At 36.7% G+C, this 23,930-nt stretch overlaps 1 protein-coding gene across 15 annotated transcripts in view; it reads left to right on the top strand.

Moving 5' to 3' along the window:
* Window positions 1-23,930, top strand: part of Sntg1 (syntrophin gamma 1) — an 878,005-nt gene that overhangs the window by 295,141 nt on the left and 558,934 nt on the right. For 7 of the 15 annotated variants that reach the window (XM_029469654.2, XM_085835520.1, XM_085835552.1 and 4 more), the window contains exons 1-2: window positions 17,156-17,214; window positions 17,935-17,998. In XM_029469654.2, coding sequence (XP_029325514.1) covers window positions 17,162-17,214; window positions 17,935-17,998 — 117 coding nt within the window. In that variant the 5' untranslated portion in view covers window positions 17,156-17,161. Of the gene's footprint in view, window positions 1-5,210; window positions 5,253-9,675; window positions 9,907-17,155; window positions 17,215-17,934; window positions 17,999-20,611; window positions 20,684-23,930 lie in introns of those variants that run through there. The other 8 variants (XM_085835546.1, XM_085835535.1, XM_029469832.2 and 5 more) reach the window with 6 other exon arrangements.

The raw sequence follows: 23,930 nt of genomic DNA, 5'->3' as shown, positions 1-23,930 counted from the left end.
TTTGGTCCTTCTTAGGAGAACAAAATACCCACAGAAACAAATATGGAGATAAGTGTAGAGCAGAGACTAAAGGAAAGGCCACCCAGAGACTATAATTACCTTGGTATTCATCCCATATACAGTTACCAAACCCAGACACTATTGTGGATGCCACAAAGTGTATGCTGAAAGGAGCCTGATATGGCTGTGTCCTGAGAGGCCCCACCAGAACCTTATAAATACAGAGGCAGATGTTAGCAGCCAACCATTGGACTGAGCATAGGGTACCTAACAAAAGAGTTAAAGAAGGGACTGAAGGAGTTGAAGGAGCTTACATTCCCATAGGAAAAACAACAATATCAACCAACTAGATCCCCTAGAACTCCCAGGGACTGAGCCATCAACAAAGGAGTACACATGGCTCCAGCTGCATATGTAGCAGAGGATGGCCTTGTCATGCATCAATGGACGGAGAGTTCCTTGGTCCTATGAAGGCCTGATAGCTGCCCCAGTGTAGGGGAATCAAGGGTGGGGAGGTGGGAGTGATGGTGGAGGAGCACCCTCATAGAAGCATGGGGAGGGAGCATGTGACAGTTTCCCAGAGGGAGGGAAACCGGGAAACGGGATAACATTTGAAATGTAAATAAAGAAAATATCCAATAAAAAATAGAGGGGAGTTAAAAACATGTAAGAACTGTTAATAAAAGTAGGTTAAGAAAGATCTAAGCCTACACCCGACTGCTGATTCTCCTGCCTCTGTATCCCAGGTATTAGGATTTAAGGCATGTTCCACCATACTTGAATTATGGTGTGGTAGGCTTTGAATCCAGGCTTTGCTGCACGGAGGACAGGCATTCTGCTACATGAGCTATGCCTCCTAACAGATGCTTTTTTATAAAACACTTCTTTATAGTTTATTATTATATAATGTATTATTTACAGTTTCTTACTATTGTATTTTCTAGTTTGTGGATGATTTTTTTTTATCATGACTAGGTATTGAATTTTGTCAAATTATTTTTCTGTGTGTACTAATTAGATCACCCTTAATCTGTTTATTACTGAATAATGCTGATTAGTTTTCTTTTTTCTTTTCATCTTTTATTATAGTTAGCATAGCAGACATGGAATTCTATAAAGTGTGTAGCAGTGAATTAGTTAAAATGCTTTGGCTCCCTACAGGTTGCACATGTGCTGCAGCCACCAAAGAGCTCTCTGGATTTGTAAATGAAAGACACACACACACACACACACACACACACACACACACACACACTCACACACACACACACTCTCTCCCTCTCTCTCTCTCTCTCTCTCTCTCTCTCTCTCTCTCTCTCTCTCTCTCTCTCTCTCTCTCTCTCTCATATGAGCTACCTAATTTGATATGCCTTGACTAGTTCAATGACTGGGCACTTCTAAACCTCCTTGAGGCTAGCAAACACCCCCCTCCAGTATTCCTGAGTTAACATCTTTTAAAATCTAAATTTCACCTGTGTACTTCAGACCCAATCCAGGAAAGTGGCCCTATATTCTTCCATCTCAGTGAGCCTTTAAGTTTCATCTATCTGCTTTCCCATTATGGTCATGGTGATTCTCTGTCTCTCCCGTCTCCCTTGGTCTCTTGCCTGCTCACTCTAAAAATCCTGCCTTGTCTCCCTGCCCAGCCATTGGCTGTCTGGCAATTCTTTATTATCAGTTGAAGCCAGCTGGGGGCAGGGACCCTCAGGTCTGGAAGCCCAACTTTTGGGAGCCAAAATAAGACAAAGCATTAGAACCAATTCCCAACAAAAGTATTTGTGATTTACATATCTCTCTTAGAAATGTGTTAAGTTATATTTTCTTTCTTTCTGTTTTTAATATTTCTCTTTTATTAAACATAGTTTCTTATCTTACATAGTTTATCCTGATTACAGTTTCTCTTCCTTCTCCTCCTCCCAGCTTTTCCCCAAGTCCCACCCCCATCCAGATCCACTCCAGAAGACAACTTCCTCAGAGATTAACAACAAAATGCAAGAAATAAAATATAATAATTAAAACAAAAAAATCACATTGGTATTAGCAGGACAAACCAATAGAAGGAAGAAACACAAGAAAATAGAATCAGAGACTTACTCATTCACACACTCAGGAGTTTCATAAAATACTAATCTGAAATATGTAATATAATATATACACAGAAGACCTGGTGCAGACCCAGGTGTGTCCTGTGCTTCCAGCTTCAGTCTCTGTGATTCATATGAACTTTGCTCGGCTGATTTAGAGGGTCTTGTTTTCCTGGTGTCCTCCAATTCTCTTGCTCACACATTCTTTCAATCTCCTCTTCCACACTTTTTTTTTTTTTAATCTCTTAGGGGTAGGATTTGATGGAGACATCGTAGAGAAGTATACTCCAAAAGTCTCTCCTTCTTTCTCTGCACAATGTGTGGCTGTGGGTCTACGTATTTGTTCCCATACACTGCAGGAGGAAGGCTCTCTGATGATGACTGAATAAGGCACTGATCTGTGGGTATAATAAAATGTCATTAAATAGTCTTTTGTTATAACTTTTTCTTTAGCCCAGTAGTGTTTGGTTTTACTCTAGGTTTCTGGGCTATCTGGTCTCTGATTCTTGGTTACTCAAGCAGTGTTTCATGTGGCTTCTATCTTTTGGTGTGACCCTTAAGTCAAATAAATTATTGGTTGGTTACTCCTACAAGCTTTGTGCCAATGTTGCCCTAGCATATTTTGCAGATAGGACAGATTATAGATTGAAGATTTTATGGCTGATTTGGGATTTACATTTTTCTTTTAGTACTCTGCAAAGTACCTTCCCTTACCAAAGAGGTTAGAATGTAGGGGTGAAAATTCTATGCAGTCACCAGCTCTACCTCTCCATATTCAGTGAGTTGTGTGGGTATTATCTTCAGCAATGAGTCCTTACTGTCAGTTTGTGGAGAGCAACCTAGTCTCTTGGCAGCAACTTGAATTTCTTGCGGATTTCCATGAGAACTTTTTGGCCAACAGCTCTACTGATTTTCAAATATTAGCCTACCAGGGTAGTTATAATCAATGTGTCACATATCTTTTATACATTGCTGTATATCTCTTTTATCTCTTTATACATTGCTGGACTTTAGTCTAGTGTTGCAGAGGGGTGAATATTTTTCTGGCTTTACAAATTTTATTAAGTGGTTTTTTTTCTCATAAAATTTGCAAAGGTTACCTAAAGAGATTTCTTTAAATATTTGGCAAAGTTATGCAGTAAAATCACCCAGGTTTACAGATTATAATCCTATATATATATATATATATATATATATATGTGTGTGTGTGTGTGTATGTGTATATATATATATATATATATATATATGTATAATTTTAATTTTTCCAAAAATCTTAAACTATAAATTTAAGTGGCTTCTTAGGTGTGGAAGAACTTAATTTTCCCATTTATGGTTAGCTAAGTTTGACAGTTATTGTTTAAAAGAAAATAGTACTCTTATTTCTTAAATTTTGTTACATTTATGATAAGAATTTTTTATCATAGTCTTGATATTTGACCATTTAGGTGGTATAGGGTTGGTTATGGCCTTCTCTACTTCATATTATACCCCCTCTCTCTGTACCTTTTCCATTCTTGCTAAGAGCTTTACAATTATACTTTTTGTTAATAACCAAACATTTATATTGCTATGTGTTACCTCAGTTTTCTAGTGTGTTTATTGTTCTCATTACCTTTGTTCTCTTTTCTTCTGTTTTCCTGGTTTTGTTACTACAAAGAGAAGCTAGCATTACTTCCTTCTTGAGGTGGGTCTTGGGCTGGGATGTTCAGTGTTCCTCAGATAACCATTAAGTTGCTCAGGTCTCCTTTACCTGTGAGTTTTTCCCTGTGAGTTTCTTTACACTCTAATCTGTGTTTACCTTTTGCACTATTCACATATAGTTGTAAAATAGGCCTTTGCAAGTTGTTCATAAAACTATGCATTATTTATAATTTTATTTAATTGTATAGTTTGTACATGTTAAGGTTTTTCTCATCTTCTGTTACTTTGTATAATTACTTTAAACTTATTAAATTTGGAAAAATTATGAATTAAAATTAGATATTTCAGGTGTCTTAAGTTTGTTAATATTGATTTTATGAACCATGGTGTGCTTTCCCTTGATAATTGTTCTGTGGGAACATAAAATACAAATACTTTCTGACTTTATTAAGGTTCCTTTGTAAACCAACACAGTCTTGTTTCTTGATAGAACAATGATCTTTTCAGGGCTTTATTTTGTCTAAAAAGTGAGGGACACAAGTCCTAAGCTGTAATGGATTTGAATTGTTAGACTTTGGCACATAAACATGAGATGTGAATCCACTGTAACTCAGTCTCTTGATGACTATATGATGCTCTCTTTTGTTTTGGGCAAACACCTGTTCTGAAACCAGTTAAATCTAATGACAAAACTGCTCCACCATTTTATCATTTACACTTTTACATTGTTGGGTACATTGGCTTCAATCAAGCTATTGTTTTTACTTTAGTTGAGTTTCTTATATACAGACTAGAATTTAGTTGGGATTTTATTTCCCTTCTATAAGCTTCTTCAATTAGCAAATTGACATTTTGTGATAATTTGCTTTGATGGTAATTATAAATGTTAAATTTTATATTTGAAATTTTCTTATTCTGTTATCTTTAAATTTCTCCCTTCCATATTTCTTTAGTTTTTTTTTTAAACCTTGAGTCATAACTTCAGAAAATTTCAATTTGACACATATCTTAAAGTATATTGCTTCTGAGTAGTTTTGAGAGATGTTTGTTATTATACTATTCTCTATTTAAACCATCAAGTATATATATATATATATATATATATATATATATATATATATATATATACTTGGTAAGGTCATAGTACTTATATAGCATTTTATATATGTGTTGACACAACATCACATATTTTTAATAATTTTTTAAATATTTTATTAGGTATTTTCCTCATTTACATTTCCAATGCTATCCCAAAAATCCCCCATACCCTCCCCCCCACTCCCCTACCCCCCCCCCCCACTTCCACTTTTTGGCTCTGGCGTTCCACTGTACTGGGGCATATAAAGTTTGCAAGTCCAATGGGCCTCTCTTTCCATTGATGGCTGACTAGGCCATCTTTTTAATAACTTTTAATGCCACTAAAAATTTGAATTAAGATCATCAAGGGGTGTTGTTGTTTCCAGGAGCATGGGCACCTTCTGACTGACCATATTATTGAAGGAAACATCTCTTCTTCCCTAGTAACTAGTAAGTATCTTAGAGAGCAGTAAGACCTTATGGATATCTTCTTTCATATGACATGGTATCATGCAGGTCTTGTATAGGTAATCAGAGCTTCTGCAGGTTTAAGTTGTAACAGTCACGCCATGGCTAGAAAACAACGCTCCATACAACTCCACTCTTTCCTTGATATTCTAGTCTCTGTACAATGTCATCCTTTTCTTTTTGCAGTGTGTTAACCTATGATGCAATCTGTGGTTTAAATGCAATCTGACAAATACACCATGTTCACTTAGTAAAACAACACCAGGAGCATCACAATTGGGGACTCTCCAGCTGAGGACTCACAGGTTTATGGTACCATCAAAATTGTCTTACCAGTATATTCTTGTAGATTTCTTCAGTCTGACCTTTCTTGTATTGGGTCTGTTTGTTGAATATGCAAGTTTATGTGTTTTTCCAAAAGTGGTTTATTGTCACTCTTCTTCTTTGTTTACATTTTATCCTGCTTCTTCTCACCTCAATGTCTGTTCTCCTCTCAGTGACACCAGTTAGAGCTTTCGAAACTCCCTACTACAGGGTCAGTGAGCTCCCCTCTGCTTTTATTCTTATAATTTTCACATTTCTGTTGCTCATAGTGCACAAGTTCTCTCTTTTCCTTCTGGATTTAGAAGCTGTATTTGACACATTATCTTTTGGGACAAGTTCTTTTTTATTTTTACCTAATTATTTTTTAAATACTTAGAAATATGCTATTTACAATAAAGATAAATATTCTTTGTTATTTTCACACTAAAATTAGACTCATTTAACATTTGCTATGAGTTTTTGTTATTAAAGAGTTAATTAAATAATTTGCATTTAGACAATCTTGTCACTTCTTTCTTTTTCTTCTTTCTTTCATATGTATATTGTCCTATGGAAGAGTAGCCAGTGCTCATAACCATGGAGACATCTCTCCAGCCCTGACACCTATTTCTTTAAAGGGGAATATTATACAGCTCTTAAGAAAAATGACACCACAAAATTTTCTGGTAAATGAATGGAGTTTAAAATGTGCGATATTAAGTGAAGTGACCCAGAAATAGAGGAAAACCACATGTTCTTTTCCATGTGAATACCAGAGTATAATGCATGTGTGTGTGTGTGTGTGTGTGTGTGTGTATGCAAGTGTACATGTGCATATGAGCATATGCTTTAAGAGTTCAAAAGTTGGAAAAAGTAATGTTAGGTTATGTGGAAAGGTAAAAAGCAATTAAAAGACCCATGAGTCACAAAATAGGATAGGGCTAACTTTTCATTGTTTTTTTAGTTTTACCTCTGTAATGAGATTTTTTCCCCCCTGTGGAAGGTAAGTTCATAAAAATGTAATTGATGGTGAAAACGTAAGCCTGAAGTGAAACCTAGTGACTTCAGAATGGCCATCCTAACTCTACAGATGTTTATTAGGTGTATAAAGTTTAAGATAGAGTTTAATACTGGTCAATTGTTAGCTTGCATAGCTACCTAATACAGCAGTGTGAAGTTTCTTTTTTTTTTAAATATTTATTTATTATTTTATGTAAGTACACTGTAGCTGTCTTCAGACACACCAGAGGGCATCAGATGTCATTACAGATGGTTGTAAGTCACCATGTGGTTACTGGGATTTGAACTCAGGACCTTCAGAAGAGCAGTCAGTGTTCTTTTAACTACTGAGCCATCTCTCCAGCCCCCAGTGTGAAGTTTCTAATTTGTGAGTAAATTATAATGAAGTAGGTCTCATATTAAATTTATTCTTTCAAGAGAATCAGTAATTGTTTAACCTATTACAATCTATTTGTCTATTTTACCATTTGATCAATATTTGTGAATATCAAATATATTTATGATGGCCTAAGTATGATGTGCTCATTTTATTATTTAATGAACATTGTATATATTATGTAGGATAGTACTGATTCTTTTTAAGTCTTCCTTTTCTACAAACAACCACTTTAGTTGATATGTAGGTTGTGTTCTTTTTTATAAGTCACATGTAGTCTCTGTGGTATTTAGTTTCCAGAGTGAACCCTCAGAATACTATGCTTTGCTTCCGTTCTCTAATGTACTCTCTTAGAATCCTGTGCAAACTGAGTTCTAGTTTCTTTGGGTGGGGACTTTGGGACAAGTTCGTTCCTGATCACCAGAACTGGGAGAATAAGACCAGTGGGCATCTTACATGCCTGGGCCTGGATCACCTGAAGTTGTAGCAGTCAGGTATGATGCTGCCTTTGTTGTTAACTGTAACTTCTCCTATGCTATCTTCTCAGCAGACAAAATCCACAGCTGCCATTATTGCTGAGAGGCTATCTCAGTGAAGGAGCTGCAACAATAAAGCAGGTTACTGCTGCTCCATACAAATAGTCGAAAGGGTCACCAATGCTGGCTAGGTCCTGGTGGCGGCGGGGATGCTCTAGGTTAATATAAAATTGTTCAAGTTTCAGGCAGAGCCACCCCTAGCATCACTCTGATATATCAAGGGGATTGTGCTTCAGCAGGGAGTAAGTAGTATCCCTGACTTCATCACGGTTACTATCACACTGTCACTGTTGGAGGTGAGAACATTGATTTGAGTGACTGTGGGGAACACAGTCCTTGTTGTGGGCAGTTTGCAGGACTGTCACACAGTAGGTTGGCTGGTCTCCCTGTGATGCTTTTGTTTCACTGACCATTTTCAGTTCTCTGGCTAAAGGAAACAGGCTTTCTGTTGAAATTGTTTGATTTTTATTGCTTATCTTAACTAGTTGGTGGTTATAGGTTGCAGAGCTGTCTTGCACCCCATCTAGGACATATGTAACACTGTAGTATTCCTAAAGTGGTAGATTCCTAGAAATTTTACTCTTTCCTATTTTCTATTTTAATATGATTGTAGATTAAATTACTTTTGTGACATTTAGTTGCATATAAAGGGATCCCCAGGGACAAGTGAGTCGACTCTACTGTGTTCAGAGTTGTTGGCTTTCCTTTTAGAAAGTATCTCTGTCTAAACATGCTAGTATTCAATTTCCTTTTGTTTTAACTTCATAAAAGGATTATTAGAAAAAGACACATTTTTATGGATATATTTAACTTTATTTTGAAGACATAAACAGTGTCCCTATGTACAACTTATCTATCTGTGAAATACTGCATAGCCTTTGTATATTTGTTTCACAGTATTTTTCAAAATTGCTGCATTAACTCAAGGAGGGAGAAATAAATTTATCTAATTATAATGAATAAAACGAAATTTTGATTTTTTGCTATCGTTATTTGCAAATTTGTTTTGATATGGTATTGGTAAAAAATGACCAAAGAATATAGCTTGATGTGTATAGCTATAAATATATAGAATGTACTTTTATATATTGCTCTTTTCTAAAGGAAAGTATATAGGGGAGTAATGGATCTGGGGCAAAGGGGAGGCAGTGGTGACGAAACTGGAAGAAGTGGAAAGAGAAGAGGATGCCATCAAGATGCATTGTATGATAGAAGAATGAATAAATAAATATTTTCCCACACATACACATAATGCTTGCTCAACAACAATTTCACTCAGCCATGAGTCCTGAAAGCTACAATAATTGCTGCTTAACCAGACAGACCCATGAATGAAATAATTTGAGAGCTACAATAAAGACCTGCTTAACAAGACAGTCCTATGAATGAAATGTGACATGGTTGCTACCGGGGTGGCTAACTGCTTTCTGATTGGTTTTAAGCCTTGCTCCATAGAAAGAGAACCATGCCTGGTAGTATAAATAGATCCAAGATCTCATGGTTGAAGAGTTCATAGACTATTATTTTGATGAGTGGACATAGTATCAGATTTCTTCTAAGTCTGTATTATTGTACAAAGAGACTCACATGTGTTGAGGCCTCATCTGTGTACTTTCTTAGGGCAGTGAATGGTGGTTGACACAAACTACTAAAAATGCCTTTATAGGCCTCCATGCAAGGAAACCCCTAACATAAACTTGGCCTCAGCAACTTTTCTTATTCACAGAAGGAGATTCTATAGGCCCTCTTCTATAGTTCCTAACACATAAATACAATCAGCTCACCTGATCAGTCTATGTATACAGACACACACACACACACACACACACACACACACACACACACAAATCCAATTTTGTTAATCAATGAGTCAACAATTCAGCCCCAGTTTGTTTTTTTAAATTTTCTGTCATACTAATTGTGAGATTTCTTTGCTTTGTCTGTTTTGTTTTTTTTCCCCTTGAAAACATGGATTCTTTGTTTGTTTGATTTTGTATGGACTCTACCACATTACATGAAGGCTTTGAAGAACTCCCAACAACTACTTAAAAGAGAAAATAAGTGGAAATCACAAAATTGAGTCTTTTTTTAGATTTCTAAGTGTTTTTTAATTGGATATTTTCTTTATTGACATTTCAAAAATCCCTTTTCTGGTTTCTCTTCCTCACAGAACCTCCCTATCCCATCTCTGCTTCCTAATCTATGAGGATGTTAGACCAACCCACCCACTCCTGACTCCCCACCCTCAAGTCCCCTACAGTGATGCTCTATCAAGTCTTCATAGGACCAAGGACCTCTCCTCCCATTGATGCCTGACAAGATCATCCTCCACTACATATGCAACTGAAGCCATGTGTACTCCTTGGTTGGTGGCTTAGTCCTGGGAGCTCTGTGGGTTCTGGTTGGTTGATATTGTTGTTCTTTCTAAGGGATTGCAAATCCCTTCAGTGCCTTTAGTCCTTTCTCTAACTCCTCCATTGAGGATCCCATGCTCAGTCTACTAGTTGTTTGCAAGTACCTGCTCCTGTATTTGGAAGTCTCTGGCAGAGCTTCTCAGAAGACAGCTAAATCAGGCTCCTTTCAGCAAACATTTCTTGGCATCCACAATAGTGTCAGGTTTTGGTGACTGTATATGGGCTGAATCCCCAGGTGGTACAGTCTTTGGATGGCCTTTCCTTCAGTCTCTGCTCTGCACTTTGTCTCCATATTTGCTCCTGTGTGTATTTTGTTTCCCTTTCTAAGAAGAACAAAAGAACCCACACTTTGGTCTTCCTTCTTCTTGGGCTTCCATGTGGTCTATAGATTGTATCTTGGGTATTTGGAGGTTTTGAACTAATATCCACTTATCAGTGAATGCATACCATGTGTGTTCTTCTGTGATTGGGTTACCTCACTCAGTAAGATATTTTCTAGTTCCATCTATTTGCCTAAGAATTTCACGAATTCATCATTTTAAAAAAGCTGAGTAGTACTCTATTGTGTAGATGTGCCACATTTTCTGTATCCATTCCTCTGTTGAGGGACATCTGGGTTCTTTCCAGCTTCTGGCTATTATAAATAAGACTGCTATGAACATAGTGGAGCATGTGTGTGTCCTTATTACATGTTGGAGCATCTTCTGGGTATATGCCCAGGAGTAGTATAGCTGGATAATGGCTGGATCTTCTGGTAGTGCTATGTCCAATTTTCTGAGGACCACCAAACTGATTTCCAGAGTGGTTGTACCAGCTTGCAATCCCACCAAAAATGCAGGAGTTTCCCCCTTTCTCCACATCCTAGCCAGCACCTGCTATCACCTGAGTTTTTGATCATATCCATTCTGACTGGTATGAGGTAGGATCTCAGGGCTGTTTTGATTTGCATTTCCCTGATAACTAAGGATGTTGAACATTTCTTTAGGTGCTTCCTGGGCATTTGATATTCCTCCGTTGAGAATTCTTTGTTTAGCTCTGTACCCCATTTTTTAATTTTTATTTTTTATTAGATATTTTCTTTATTTACATTTCAAATGTTATCCTCTTTCCCAGTTTCCTCACCAAAAATAACCTATCCCTTTCCCCCTCCCCCTGCTCCCCTACCTACCCACTCCCAGTTCCTGGCCCTGGAAGTTCTCTATACTGGGGCATAGAACCTTCACAGGACCAAGGGCCTCTCTTCCCATTAATGACTGACTAGGCCATCCTATGCTACATATGCAGCTAGAGCCATGAATCCCACCGTATGTTTTCTTTGATTGGTAGTTTACCTCCTTCGGGGTACTGGTTAGTTTATATTTTTGTTTCTCCTATGGAGATGCTAACCCCTTCAGCTCCTTGGATACTTTCTCTAGCTCCTTCGTTGCAGACCTTGTGCTCTGTCCAATGGATGGCTGTGAGCATCCACTTCTGTATTTGTCAGGCAGTGGCAGAGCCTCTCAGGAGACAGCTATATCAGGGTCCTACCAGCAAGCTCTTGTTGGTGTCTACAATAGTGTCTGGTTTGGTGGTTGTTTATGGGATGGATCCCCAGTTGGGGCAATCTCTGGATGGTCATTCCTTCAGTCTGCTCCAAACTGTGTCTCTGTAACTCCTTCCATGGGTATTTTGTTCCCCCTTCTACGAAGGATCAAAGCATCCATACTTTGGTCTTCCTTTTTGAGTTTCATATATTTTGCAAATAATATCTTGGGTATTCTGAGTTACTGGGCTAATATCCACTTATCAGTGAATGCATATCATGAGTGTTCTTTTGTGATTGAGTTACCTCACTTAGGATGATATCCTCCAGATCCATCCATTTGTCTAAGAATTTCATAAATTCATTGTTTTTAATAGCTATGTAGTACACCATTGTGTAAATGTGCCACATTTTCTGTATCCATCCCTCTATTGAGGGAAACCTAGGCTCTCTCCAGCTACTGGCTATTATAAATAAGGCTGCTATGAACATAGTGGAGCATGTGTCCTTATTACAAGTTGGAGCATCTTCTCAGTACATGTCCACTAGTGGTATTGCTGGATCTTCTGATAGTACTTTGTCCAATTTTCTGAGCAACCACCAAACTGATTTCCAGAGTGTTTGTACCAGCTTGCAATCCCACCACCAATGGAGGAGTATTCCTCTCTCTCTACATTCTTGCCAGTGTCTGCTGTCACCTGAGTTTTTGATCTTAGCCATTCTGACTGGTGTGAGGTGGAATCTCAGGGTTGTTTTGATTTGCATTTCCCTGATGACTAAGGGTGTTGAACATTTTTTTAGGTGCTTCTCAGACATTTGGTAGTCCTCAGTTGAGAGTTCTTTGTTTAGCTCTGTATCCCATTTTTAAATAGGGTTATTTGGTTTTCTGGAGTCCAACTTCTTGAGTTCTTTGAATATATTGGATATTAGCCCTCTATTGGATTTAGGATTGGTAAAGACTTTTCCTAATCTGTTGGTTGCTGGTTTGTCTTATTGGCACTGTCCCTTTCTTTACGGAAGCTTTGTAATTTTATGAGGTCCCATTTGTCAATTCCTGATCTTCCAGCACAAGCCATTGGTGTTCTGTTCAGGAATTTTTTCCTCTGTACCCATATCTTTGAGACTCTTCCCCACTTTCTCCTCTATAAGTTTCAGTGTCTCTTATTTTATGTGGAGTTCGTTGATCTGCTTAGACTTGAGCTTTATACAAGGAGATAAGAATGAATCAATTTACATTCTTCTACATTCTAACTGCCAGTTTAGCCAGCACCGTTTGTTGTTAATGCTGTCATTGTTTATACCCTATTTTTAATAAGGTTATTTGATTTTCTGGAGTCTAACTTCTTGAGTTATTTGAATATATTAGATATTAGCCATCTATTGGATGTAGGATTGGTAAAGATCTTTTTCAAATCTGTTGGTTGCCTTTTTGTCTTATTGATAGTGTCCTTTGCCTTCCAGAAGCTTTGTAATTTTATGAGGGCCCATTTGTAGATTCTTGATTTTAGAGCATAAGCCATTGATGTTCTGTTCAGGAAATTTTCCCATGTGCTCATGTGTTCAAAGCTCTTTCAAATTTTCTACTGTATAAGTTTCAGTGTATCTGGTTTTCTATGGAGGTCTTTGAACCACTTAGATTTGACCTTTTTAAAAGGAGGTAAGAATGGGTCAATTTGCATTTTTCTACATGCTGACTTCCAGTTGAACCAGCACCATTTGTTTAAAATGCTGTCCTTTTTCCATTCAATGGTTTTAGCTCCTTTGGCAAATATCAAGTGATCATAAATGTGTGGGTTCATTTTTGGATCTTCAATTCTATTCCATTGTTCTTCCTCCCTATCTCTGTACCAATACCATGCAGTTTTTTTATTGCTATTGTTCTGTAATTCAGCTTGAGGCCAGGGATAGTGATTCCCTCAGAAGTTCTTTTATCGTTGAGAATAGTTTTCTCTATACTGAGTTTTTTGTTATTCCAAATGAATTTGAGAATTGCTTGTTCTAACTCTATGAAGAATTGACTTGGAATTTTGATAGGGATTTCATTGAATCTGTCGATTGTTTTCATCAAGATGGCTACTTTACTTTATTAATCCTGCCAATCCATGAACATGGGAGATCCTTCTATGTTTTGAGACCTTCTTTGAGACTTGAAGTTCTTGTCATAAAGATCATTCACTTGAGTACCTAGAGTCACACCAAGGTATCTAAGATTATTTGGACTATTGTGAAGGGCATCTTTTCCCTAATTTCTTTCTCATTGTGATTATCCTTTGAGGAGAGGAAGGCTACTGATTGATTTAATTTTATTTGATTTAATTTTATATCTGTTCACTTTGCTGAATTTATTTACCAGCTGTAGGAGTTCTCTGGTGGAATTTTTGGGGTCACTTAATTATACAATCATATCATCTGCAAATAGTGATATTTTGACTTCTTCCTTTCCAATTTGTGCCTCTTTGACCTCCTTTTGCTGTCTAGTTGCTTTAGCTAGAACTTCAAGTATTATATTTAATGGATAGGGAGAGAGAGAGAGAGAGAGCAGCCTTATCTAGTCCCTGATTTTAGTGGGATTGCTTCTAGTTTCTCTCCGTTTAGTTTGATGTTGGCTACTGGATTGCTGTATATTGCACTTACTGTGCTTAGCTATGGGCCTTGAATTCCTTATCTTTCCAAGACATGAAGGGATGTTGAATATTGTCAAATGCTTTATCAGCATCTAATGAAATGATCATGTGTTTTTTTTTCCTTTGAGTTTGTTTACGGACTGGATTCAGTTGATGGATTTCCGTATATTGAACCATCCTTGCAAATCTGAGATGAAGCCTACTTGATTGTGGTGAATGATAGTTTTAATGTGTTCTTGGATTTGGTTGGCAAGAATTTTAATCAGTATTTTTGCATCAAAGTTCATAAAGGAAATTGTTCTGAAGTTGTCCTTTTCATTTCATTTTTGTTTGGTTTATGTATAAGCATAATTGTGTCTTCATAGAATGAACTGGGCAGTGTTCCTTCTGTTTCTATTTTTGTGGAATAGTTTGAAGATTATTGGTGTTAGGTCTTCTTTGAAGATCTAATAGAATTCTGCACTAAAGCCTTCTGGCCCTGGGCTTTTTTGGTTGGGAGACTATTAATGACTGTTACTATTTCTTTAGGGGTTAGGGGACTGCTTAGAGGGTTTATCTGCTCTTGTATTAACTTTGGCACCTGCTATCTGTCTAGAAAATTGTCCATTTCATTCAGATTTTCCAATTTTGTTGAGTATAAGCTTTGGAAGTAGGGTCTGATGATTTTTTTGAATTTCCAGTTTCCTTTGTTATATCTCCCTATTCCTTTCTGATTTTATTAATTTGGATACTGTCTCTGTGTTCTCTGATTAGTCTGGTTAAGGGTTTATTTATCTTATTGATTTTCTGAAAGAACCAGCTCCTGGTCTTGTTAATTCTTTGTATAGTTCTTTTTGTTTCTACTTAGTTGATTTCAGCCTGGAGTTTGATTAGTTCCTGCTGTCAACTCCTCTTGGGTGTTTGTGCTTCTTTTTGTTCTAGAGTTTTCAGGTGTGCTGTCAAGCTGCTCTTGTTAGCTCTCTTCAGTTTCTTTTTGGAGGCACTTAGAGCTATGAGTTTTCCACTTAGCAGTGCTTTCATTGTGCCCCAAAGTTTTGGTATCATGTGTCTGCACTTTCATTAAATCCTAAAAAGCCTTTAATTTCTTCCTTGATCAAGTTATCATTGAGTAGATCATTGTTTAGCTTCCATGTGTATATGCTTTTCACTGTTTTTGTTGGTATTTAAATTCAGCATTAGTCCGTGGTGATCTGATAGGGTGCATGGGATTATTTCTGTCTTCTTGCATCTGTTGAGTCCTGTTATGTGACCAATTATATGGTCCCTTTTGGAGAAGGTACCATGAAGTGCCGAGAAGAAGGTATATTCTTTTGCTTCAGGATAAAATGTTCTATAAATATCTGTTAGACTCACTTGGTTCATAACTTCTGTTAGTTTCACTATGTCTCTGTTTAGTTTCTGTTTCCATGATCTGTCCATTGTTGAGAGTAGGGTGTTGAAGTCTCCCACTACCATTGTGTGTTGTGCAATATGTGCATGCTTTGAGCTGTAGTCAAGTTTCTTTTATGAATATCCTTGCCCTTGGAGATGGAGCATATTTGTTCAAAAATTGAAAGTTCATCTTAGTAGATTTTTTTCCTTTGACCAGTATGAAGTTTCCTCGCTACTCCAACTTGTTTCTTGGGACCATTTGCTTGGAAAATTGCTTTCCAATCATTTACTCTGAAGTAGTGGCTGTCTTTGTCACTAGGTGTGTTTCCTGTATGCAGCAAAATGCTGGGTCCAGTTTATGTGTCCAGTGTGTTAGTTTATGCCTTTTTATTGTGGAGTTTAGTCCATTGATGTTAAGAGATATTAAAGAAAAGTGATTGTTACTTCCTCTTATTTTTGTTGTTAGAGGCAGAATTATATTTTTGTGGCTATCTTCTTTAGGGTATGTTGAAAGATTAGTTTCTTGCTTTTTCTAGGGTGCATTTTCACTCCTTGTCTTGGTGTATTCCATCTATTATCCTTTGTAGGGCTGGATTTGTGTAAATATATTGTATATATTTGTTTTTGTCATGGAATATCTTGTTTTCTCTGTCTTTGGCCATTCAGAGTTCTTGTTATAGTAGCCTGGGCCTGCATTTTTCTCTCTCTCTTAGGGTCTGTATGGCATTTGCCCAGGATTTTCTAGTTTTCATAATCTGTGTTGAGAAGTCTGGTGTAATTCTGATAGGTCTGCCTTTATATGTTACTTGACCTTTATCCCTTACTGCTTTTAATATTCTTTCCTTGTTTAGTGTATTTGTTGTTTTGATTATTATATGACAGGAGGAATTTCTTTTCTGGTCCAGTGTATTAGGAGTTTTGTAGGCTTCTTGTATGTTCATGGGTCTCTCTCTCTCTCTCTCTCTCTCTCTCTCTCTCTCTCTCTCTCTCTTCTCGAGGCAGGGTTTCTCTGTATAGCCCTGGCTGTCCTGGAACTCACTCTGTAGATCAGGCTGGCCTCAAACTCAGAAATCCTCCTGCCTCTGCCTCCCCAGTGTTGGGATTAAAGGTGTGTGCCACTATGCCCAGCAGGCATCTCTTTCTTTAGGTCAGGGAAGTTTTCATCTATAATTTTGTTGAAGATAGTTACTGACACTTTAAGTTGGGAATCTTCACTCTCTTCTATACCTATTATCTTTAGGTTTGGTCTTCTCATTGTGTCCCACATTCTTGGATGCATTGGCTTAGAAGCTTTATGCTTTTTGCATTTTCTTTTACTGTTATGTCAATGTTTTCTATGGTATCTTCTGCATCTGAGATTCTCTCTACTGTCTTTAGTATTCTCCTGGTGATCCTTGCATCTATGGCTCCTGATGTCTTTCCTAGGTTTTCTATCTCCAGTATTGTCTCCCTTTGTGCTTTCTTTATTTTTACTATTTCCAGTTTTAGATCCTATATGGTTTTGTTCAGTTCCTTCACCTGTTCGGTTGTGTTTTCTTGTAATTCTTTAAGGGATTTTTGTTTGTTTGTTTGTTTGTTTGTTTGCTTGTTTTCTCTTTCAGGGCTACTACTTGTTTACCTGTGTTCTCCTGTATTTCTTTTAGGGTGTTATTCATGCCCTTATTAGAATCCTCTATCATCATCATGAGAAGTCATTTTAGATCCATATCTTGTTTTTCAGGTGTGATGGTGTATCCAGGACTTGCTATGGTCAGAGAATTGGGTTCTCAGGATTCTAAGTAACCTTGGTTTCTGTTGCTTATGTTCTCAAGCTTTCCTCCTGCCATCTGGTTATCTCTAGTGCTACCTACCCTTGCATGTACTTTATGTGATCTTGGTTGTGTCAGAACTCCTCAGACTCTAGCTGTCTCTGTGATCCTGTGATTCTGGGATCCTGTGATTCTGACATCTTGGGTGTGTCAGAGCTCCTGTAAGTCAAGCTGCCTCTGGGACCCTGAGCTCCTGGTGTGAGCAAGTTCCTGGGACCTTAGGATCCTATGATCTTGTAATCCTGGGTGTGTTAGAGCACCTGGGATTGGAGTTTCCTTGGGTGTTATTAGACTGGCTGTGAAGTTCAAGCTCAAGGGGTGCTCAGGGAATTGGATCAGTCCAGAAGTAACCCATGCCACTGGTCCAGTGGTAGTACTATGTCCCTGGATCCCACTGGTCCCAATTACTTTCAGTGTATCTGGAACCTATGTTATATCCTCCTCACCTCTGATCCTATGATCCTGGGCATGTTAGAGCACCTGGGAATGGAGCTTCCTCTGGGTGTTGAAGGACTGGTTGTGTAGTTCGCACCCAAGGTCTACTCAGGGCACTGGCCCAGACCCCCTAAAATTGAGCCTTAATGTGTAAGATATTGGGCCATGTTGAATTGAGGCTGATAAATATTTTAATAGGAGACAGGAGCTGAAGCATTCAGTCACCAAGTTTTCTTCTCTCACTTTGTACTTCAGATCTGGCAGTGAGTGTTCCTGCTGCTGTAAGAACAAAAAGCCACCCTGGGTTCCTGTAGCCAAGGTAAGGCTTTTTCATCTGTTCTGTCAGAACCAGGCATGGGCAGAGAATCGGGTTCTATACATGGAATGTAGACATCCTTTTTAAATTGGAGAGGTATAATATGCACATTCCCTGAAATAAACCTCATTGAATCCAGGTAAAACAAAATAAGGAAATAACATAAGATTCATTCTAAATTGTTATTTCTTATACATATGTCTATAGAAGCAGCCCTGACAAGTCTTCATCTGAAGATTAGCAACGTTAGTGGAAATAAAATCAAAATATTTTGGGTAAATATAGCTTTTAAGAAAAGGAACAAAAGATAGTTTAAAAGATTCTGTTGCTATTTTGAGTGACCATGACTCAGGAACACAGATTTATGTTACTCCCAATCTCATGTTCCAATGTGGAAGCAGTTTCATCAACTTTTTATCGTTTTCCAGAACAAAGAAATTCTCAAGTCAAGGCAACTTTAAGATCCATTTGTAGATACATCAGAGAGGCGGAAACAGCAAGATGGGAGAAATTTTTCTCCAGGCCTATGAAGCTATCTGATGACATTCTTAGTTTTGTATTGGTGGACACTAGTAGTTTTCTAAATTAATAAATCCTAAATGTTTTTGTCTATTATACACAAGGTGGTAATTCCAACACAGGTGTGAAAGAAATGAATGTTTCAGAAGGCAAGAACTAGCCCAAAATGAGGTAGTTAGCTTTTGAACCTGCAACATTCTAACTTCACTGTAGGACTGAAATTATAATCAGCCAGTTAGTCTCTAAAGACAGTTTCTTTTCTGAAAATTTCATTCATAGTTACACACAACTTTTTTTTTCAGGAGTTTTTGTTCACATGCTTATTTGTCCAATTACCATAATTGCATGCAGGGTCCTTATAATATTTAAGTTTTAACAAATAATATGTGGCTCACAAATATACAAAATGTGATTAAGATCACTTGAAGCTAGGAATACCAATTCTAGTGTATATATGATGCTGAGTAGTGGTCAAATCAAATATCTTCAGGAGAGAGAAATAGGTAAGGAAATTCAAAAAGTTCTGGATCACATCAAAACTATTAGTCATCATAATCTGAACCTGATATTGTTCTTACACTCCTTGTATCTGACATAATATTTACATGGGATATAGATTATTATACCTAAAATTAAATAATCAAGAATAAATTTTATCCTAATGAATTGAAAATTACAAATGAAGCAAACATCTAAAATTACCCAAATTTACATAATTTTAACAAGATTAACTATGTAGTGACTATGTAGTTCCGATCATTTGTATTAGATACTTACAATCATTTGTATTAGATTAACTATCTTACTTACATTTAAATAATTATTTAATTAAATAATTAAAGCCCCATTAAATAATAGTGGGACTTTAAAAAGTTACTACAGTACTGTCTCTTTTTTATTACTAACATATAAATATTGTTTAATTAATTTTTAAAAATAACTAATTGTATTATAAAACATTTTAGATTCTATTTAAATCAAGTAATGTCAGTACTTGAGATATAGGTCATTATGAATGTTATTGTTATTAGACATTGGTGTGTTTTTAGATAACTTGAATAAAAAGAATTAACCAAAACCTTTGGATATTTAAAAACTAGTTCTTTTTTGTTTGTTTTATTAAAATTACATTGAATAATGAGAGAAAGAGAGAAACACACACACACATACACACATGCACAAGAGAGAGAGAGAGAGAGAGAGAGAGAGAGAGAATATTTTTAAAAACTATGAAAGAACTTAAAATTTTTAAATGGGGTTTAGGGTAAGCAACCTGCTGTAACAAGAAGGTGTGATTAAATGAAAGGATGTGATATCTCCATTTGTAACTTCATTGAATTTAAGATTAGTATGATTCTGTTACTTAAAAATAAAGGAGGTTAAATGTTAGATACCACAAACAATGCTAAAAATCTAACCATCTAACCGCAAAAGTATTTAAAAAACAAAAATATGAGAAAAATTAGTTATTTGGGGTACTTTATCATCAGTAGTGTTAAAGATGAGTATCATCAAGAGTTTTCAAAGTCCACATGAAAGTTCTCTCAGATGACTTGAGAAAGTTCACCACCTCTTAGGAGTGTGGGAGATATGCCTCTATGTAGTCCTGGTTTTTAAATCATGATGCAATCTTTGATGTCTTCTTATTCCTTTTAGTCATTAGCAAAATATCTGGCTTTTTATCCTCTGCAGAAAACTCTGTAACTAATTTTAAACTATCATAGTTTTACATTATGCACTATTCGTTTATCTAGGAGACCAAATTCAACTTTATAATCACTACATATACTAGTAGGAATATTCCAAGTAGGCATTACTCTCTTAACAGAATTTTAGAATTACTGACTATTTAAAACACAGAAGCTTGGTATGATGGCAAAACATTTAACATGGGTGTTAAATGTCCATTTAGAAAAGAGAAACAAAAAACAAATCAATATTTAAGAAATAGTGTCGAAATTCAGACATTTTATTTTAGGGTATTAAATTAATCTATAAAACATTTATAACGTTTTTATTAGTTACAATAATATTTATTAAATAACCATTTCAAAAATGCTTTAATCTTAGCATTATTTTTGTTGTTACAAATTTTAGAAAACAATTTCAATGAGATAATTTTTTGACCTCAGAACACTTCTGCTGTGCCAGTAGACTACTTCTAATGAGGTAATTTTACTTTACTCTTTATTATAATATTTGATTATATAGGGAAAATGATTGGTTTGGACAAGAGAAATGCTACTATATAGTATACAGTATGTTTTTGTTATAGCAAATAATTGTGGCACATTAATTTTATAAAGAGAAGATGTTATCCCTCTCACTCTCTGTAGATTTTAGTGAGGATCATGGGATGGTGTCCCATAGTGCCAGCAGCAGGTATAAGAATGAGCAATCATTCCTTCAGTTGAAACCTAGAGAGAGACTGCAGTCATGGCAGAGCTCACTCTCCTCAACCTGTGGTAATGACACTCCTCTTACACAGTTTTTCAGTAGACTGTTTTCACTTCTGTTAATACTTAAGGTTGATCCTTCAAATCCAAACACTTTGGGAATAATGTTATAAGGCTAAGTTGTTGCCATGTCTTCTCGTTCAGATCTGTTCACCATTTCTTTAGGTTGGCTTTGTTGTTGTTGTTGTTGTTATTTATATACCTTATGGTGATAGACTGGAGTTATTGTCCATTTGGTTCAATTGTCTGTACAAATAGCATGTTAGTTAGTTTCCAGTTTTCTGTTGTCATGTGACAAATAAAATTAAGACTATTGGGCTGGTGAGATGGCTCAGTGGGTAAGAGCACCCGACTGCTCTTCCGAAGGTCTGAAGTTCAAATCCCAGCAACCACATGGTGGCTCACAACCACCTGTAATGAGTTCTGATGCCCTCTTCTGGTGCTGTCTGAAGACAGCTACAGTGTACTTACATTAAATAAATAAATAAATAAATAAATAAATAAATAAATAAATAAATCTTTAAAAAAAATTAAGACTATTAAAACTAAGCAGTTTTATCACATTGAGATGTACAGGAGCTTGGGAGGAGCTAACTGGCTAGTTTAGATTTAAGATCTCAAGAAGTTGTAGTCACAGTTAGCTAGCTAATAGCAGAGATTCTTCCAAATTCCTATGAGTACTTGTTAGCAAGTTTTGTTCTCAGTTGATCTGATCTATAGACCACATTTATTTGTTGAATAGGCTGCTACATAACTCCATTACTCCATTAAATCTCTTCTATATGAGTTGTCATGTGATAGAGTAACTGATAGAAGAGAGAAAAAAATATCCCAGGTAGAAGTGACTTTTTCTTGCTTAATCTATAAAGTGCCACACCATTGTGTTTCACTCTATTTGATATTCTATTTGAGCTTATTCGTGCTACCACAACAAAATGACACAGAACATATAATTTATAGTGAACAAAAATTTACTAAGAAGTGTGCAAGACTTGGTGATATATACGAGGTGCTTTCCTGCATAGTATAAAATGAAAGGGTGAGAAGGTAAGAGAGTGGATCCAAACTTGTCCTTTTGTGCTAAACATACTCATAAAATACTAGCAATAATTCATTCATGTTAATGCTGTTTCAGTGTCAGTTATATCTGAATGTACTGACATGCAAATCTGTCACTTTTAATGAACTCTCATTGAACGAGGAAGATGAAAGTAAGAAGATGAGGTGATCTTTGAGTGCAGTCTTGAGAGATGCTCACTGAATTGAGCTAGTTTGTACTCCTAAGTCTCTATAATAGACCACATTTCTAGTTAAATACTGATTCCATGAAAGGTGGAGGGCTTTCTTATATTTCAGCTTCACTTGTCAAGAAAGTTGTGACACTTATAACTTCTGATAACTACTAATAAAAACTCATTTTGAGAGTCATTGGATTTAATAGATTTCTTTTAGATTAAAGACAGTGACTTTTCAGAATTGAGTGAAATGAATAGGGGCTGTGAGGCCTAAATTATTTTAGCATTAGTCTTTCTATATCAGTTTTCCTAAGGTTCAGTCTTTCTGTCAACTAACATACAATAAAAATACCAGATTCAGGACAATTTTCCTTCTGGTCATATGCATTTGCATGGTCCTCTCGGTTGGGTGTAGTGGCTATGTTCCAAAGCAGGTATACAGATATAGAGTGCCTCCTCTCCTACTTGTTTCATATTTCTGGGATTCCTGGTGTCTGAGATCATTCAACCTTGTCGGGTCTTATGTCTTTTTGGTAACATGGTCCTACATGCCCTGTACCACCATTGTGCTAGCATATTTTGTAAGCAGAAAAGATTGCAGATCAAAGGCTTTGTGGCTAGGTGGTATTTACCTTTCTCTTTCAGTAGTCTGAAGAGTAATTTCCCCTACCAAAGACACTAGAAGATGGAGGTGGAGGTTCTATGTAGGCTCTACCTCTCCATGTTCAGTGCGTTGTGTGGGCATTATGTTAAGCGATAGGGTCTTGCTGTCCATTTGCAGATATGAACCCATTATCTTGGTTACTGCTCAGATTGTTTGGGGATTTCCACGGTACCACTTTGGCCAACAACTTAATTGGATGTAATTCATTCCCTGTACTGCAAGCTCTGTTTGGTGATGAATGTCCAGTTGGAACTCTGACTCCCTCACAATTTGGAGGATTTGTTAGTACTGCCTTCACAATATTTTAGGGAGTTCCTATTGCACTATGTTTCCATATCACCTTCTAAACGTCCTGCAACTCTAGCTGTCTTTCCCCATATCCCCTCCCTCAACCACATATCCTCTCTTCCTCCCCATTCAAACCTCCCATTCTCATTCCCATTGGCATCCCTCAAAACACATCCCAATTCTGCTCATAGTTTGTTCTATTCAGTTTTTTCTTCCCAGGGAGATCCATATGTTCCTTCTAGTCCCTTTTTCTAAAGTTGACCTTTTTGAGATTGTGAGTTATAGTCTGATTATCATTTATTTTATACTTAATATATATACCTATACATATAATTGAATACATAGAATATTTATCTTTATGTGTCTGGGTAACATCTCTCAGGATGTCTTTTTCTAGTTCTACGCATTTGCCTGCAAATTTCAAGATGTCATTTTTTAAGAGTTCAGTAGTACTGCATTGTGTAGATGTATCACAATTTCTTTATCCATTCTTCTGGTGAAGGATATCTAGGTTGTTTCCAGTTTCTGGATATTATGAGTAAAAGCAACAATGAACATAGTTGAGAAAGTGTCTGTTTGGTAGGATGAAGTATCCTTTGAGTATATGACCAAGAGTCGTATAGTTGGACCTTGAGGTAGATCAATTCCCAATTTTTTGAAGAACTGCCATATTGATTTCCACAGTAGCTGTACAAGTTGGCACTTTTACCAGCAATGGAGGAGTGTTCCCCTTGCACCACATCCCCTGCAGCATGAACTGTCACTTGGGTTAT

Source organism: Mus caroli, unplaced genomic scaffold, assembly GCF_978045245.1.
Source record: "Mus caroli unplaced genomic scaffold, Mus_caroli_1 scaffold_1, whole genome shotgun sequence".
NCBI lineage: Eukaryota > Metazoa > Chordata > Mammalia > Rodentia > Muridae > Mus > Mus caroli.
This window is presented reverse-complemented; position numbering and strand designations above follow the sequence as displayed.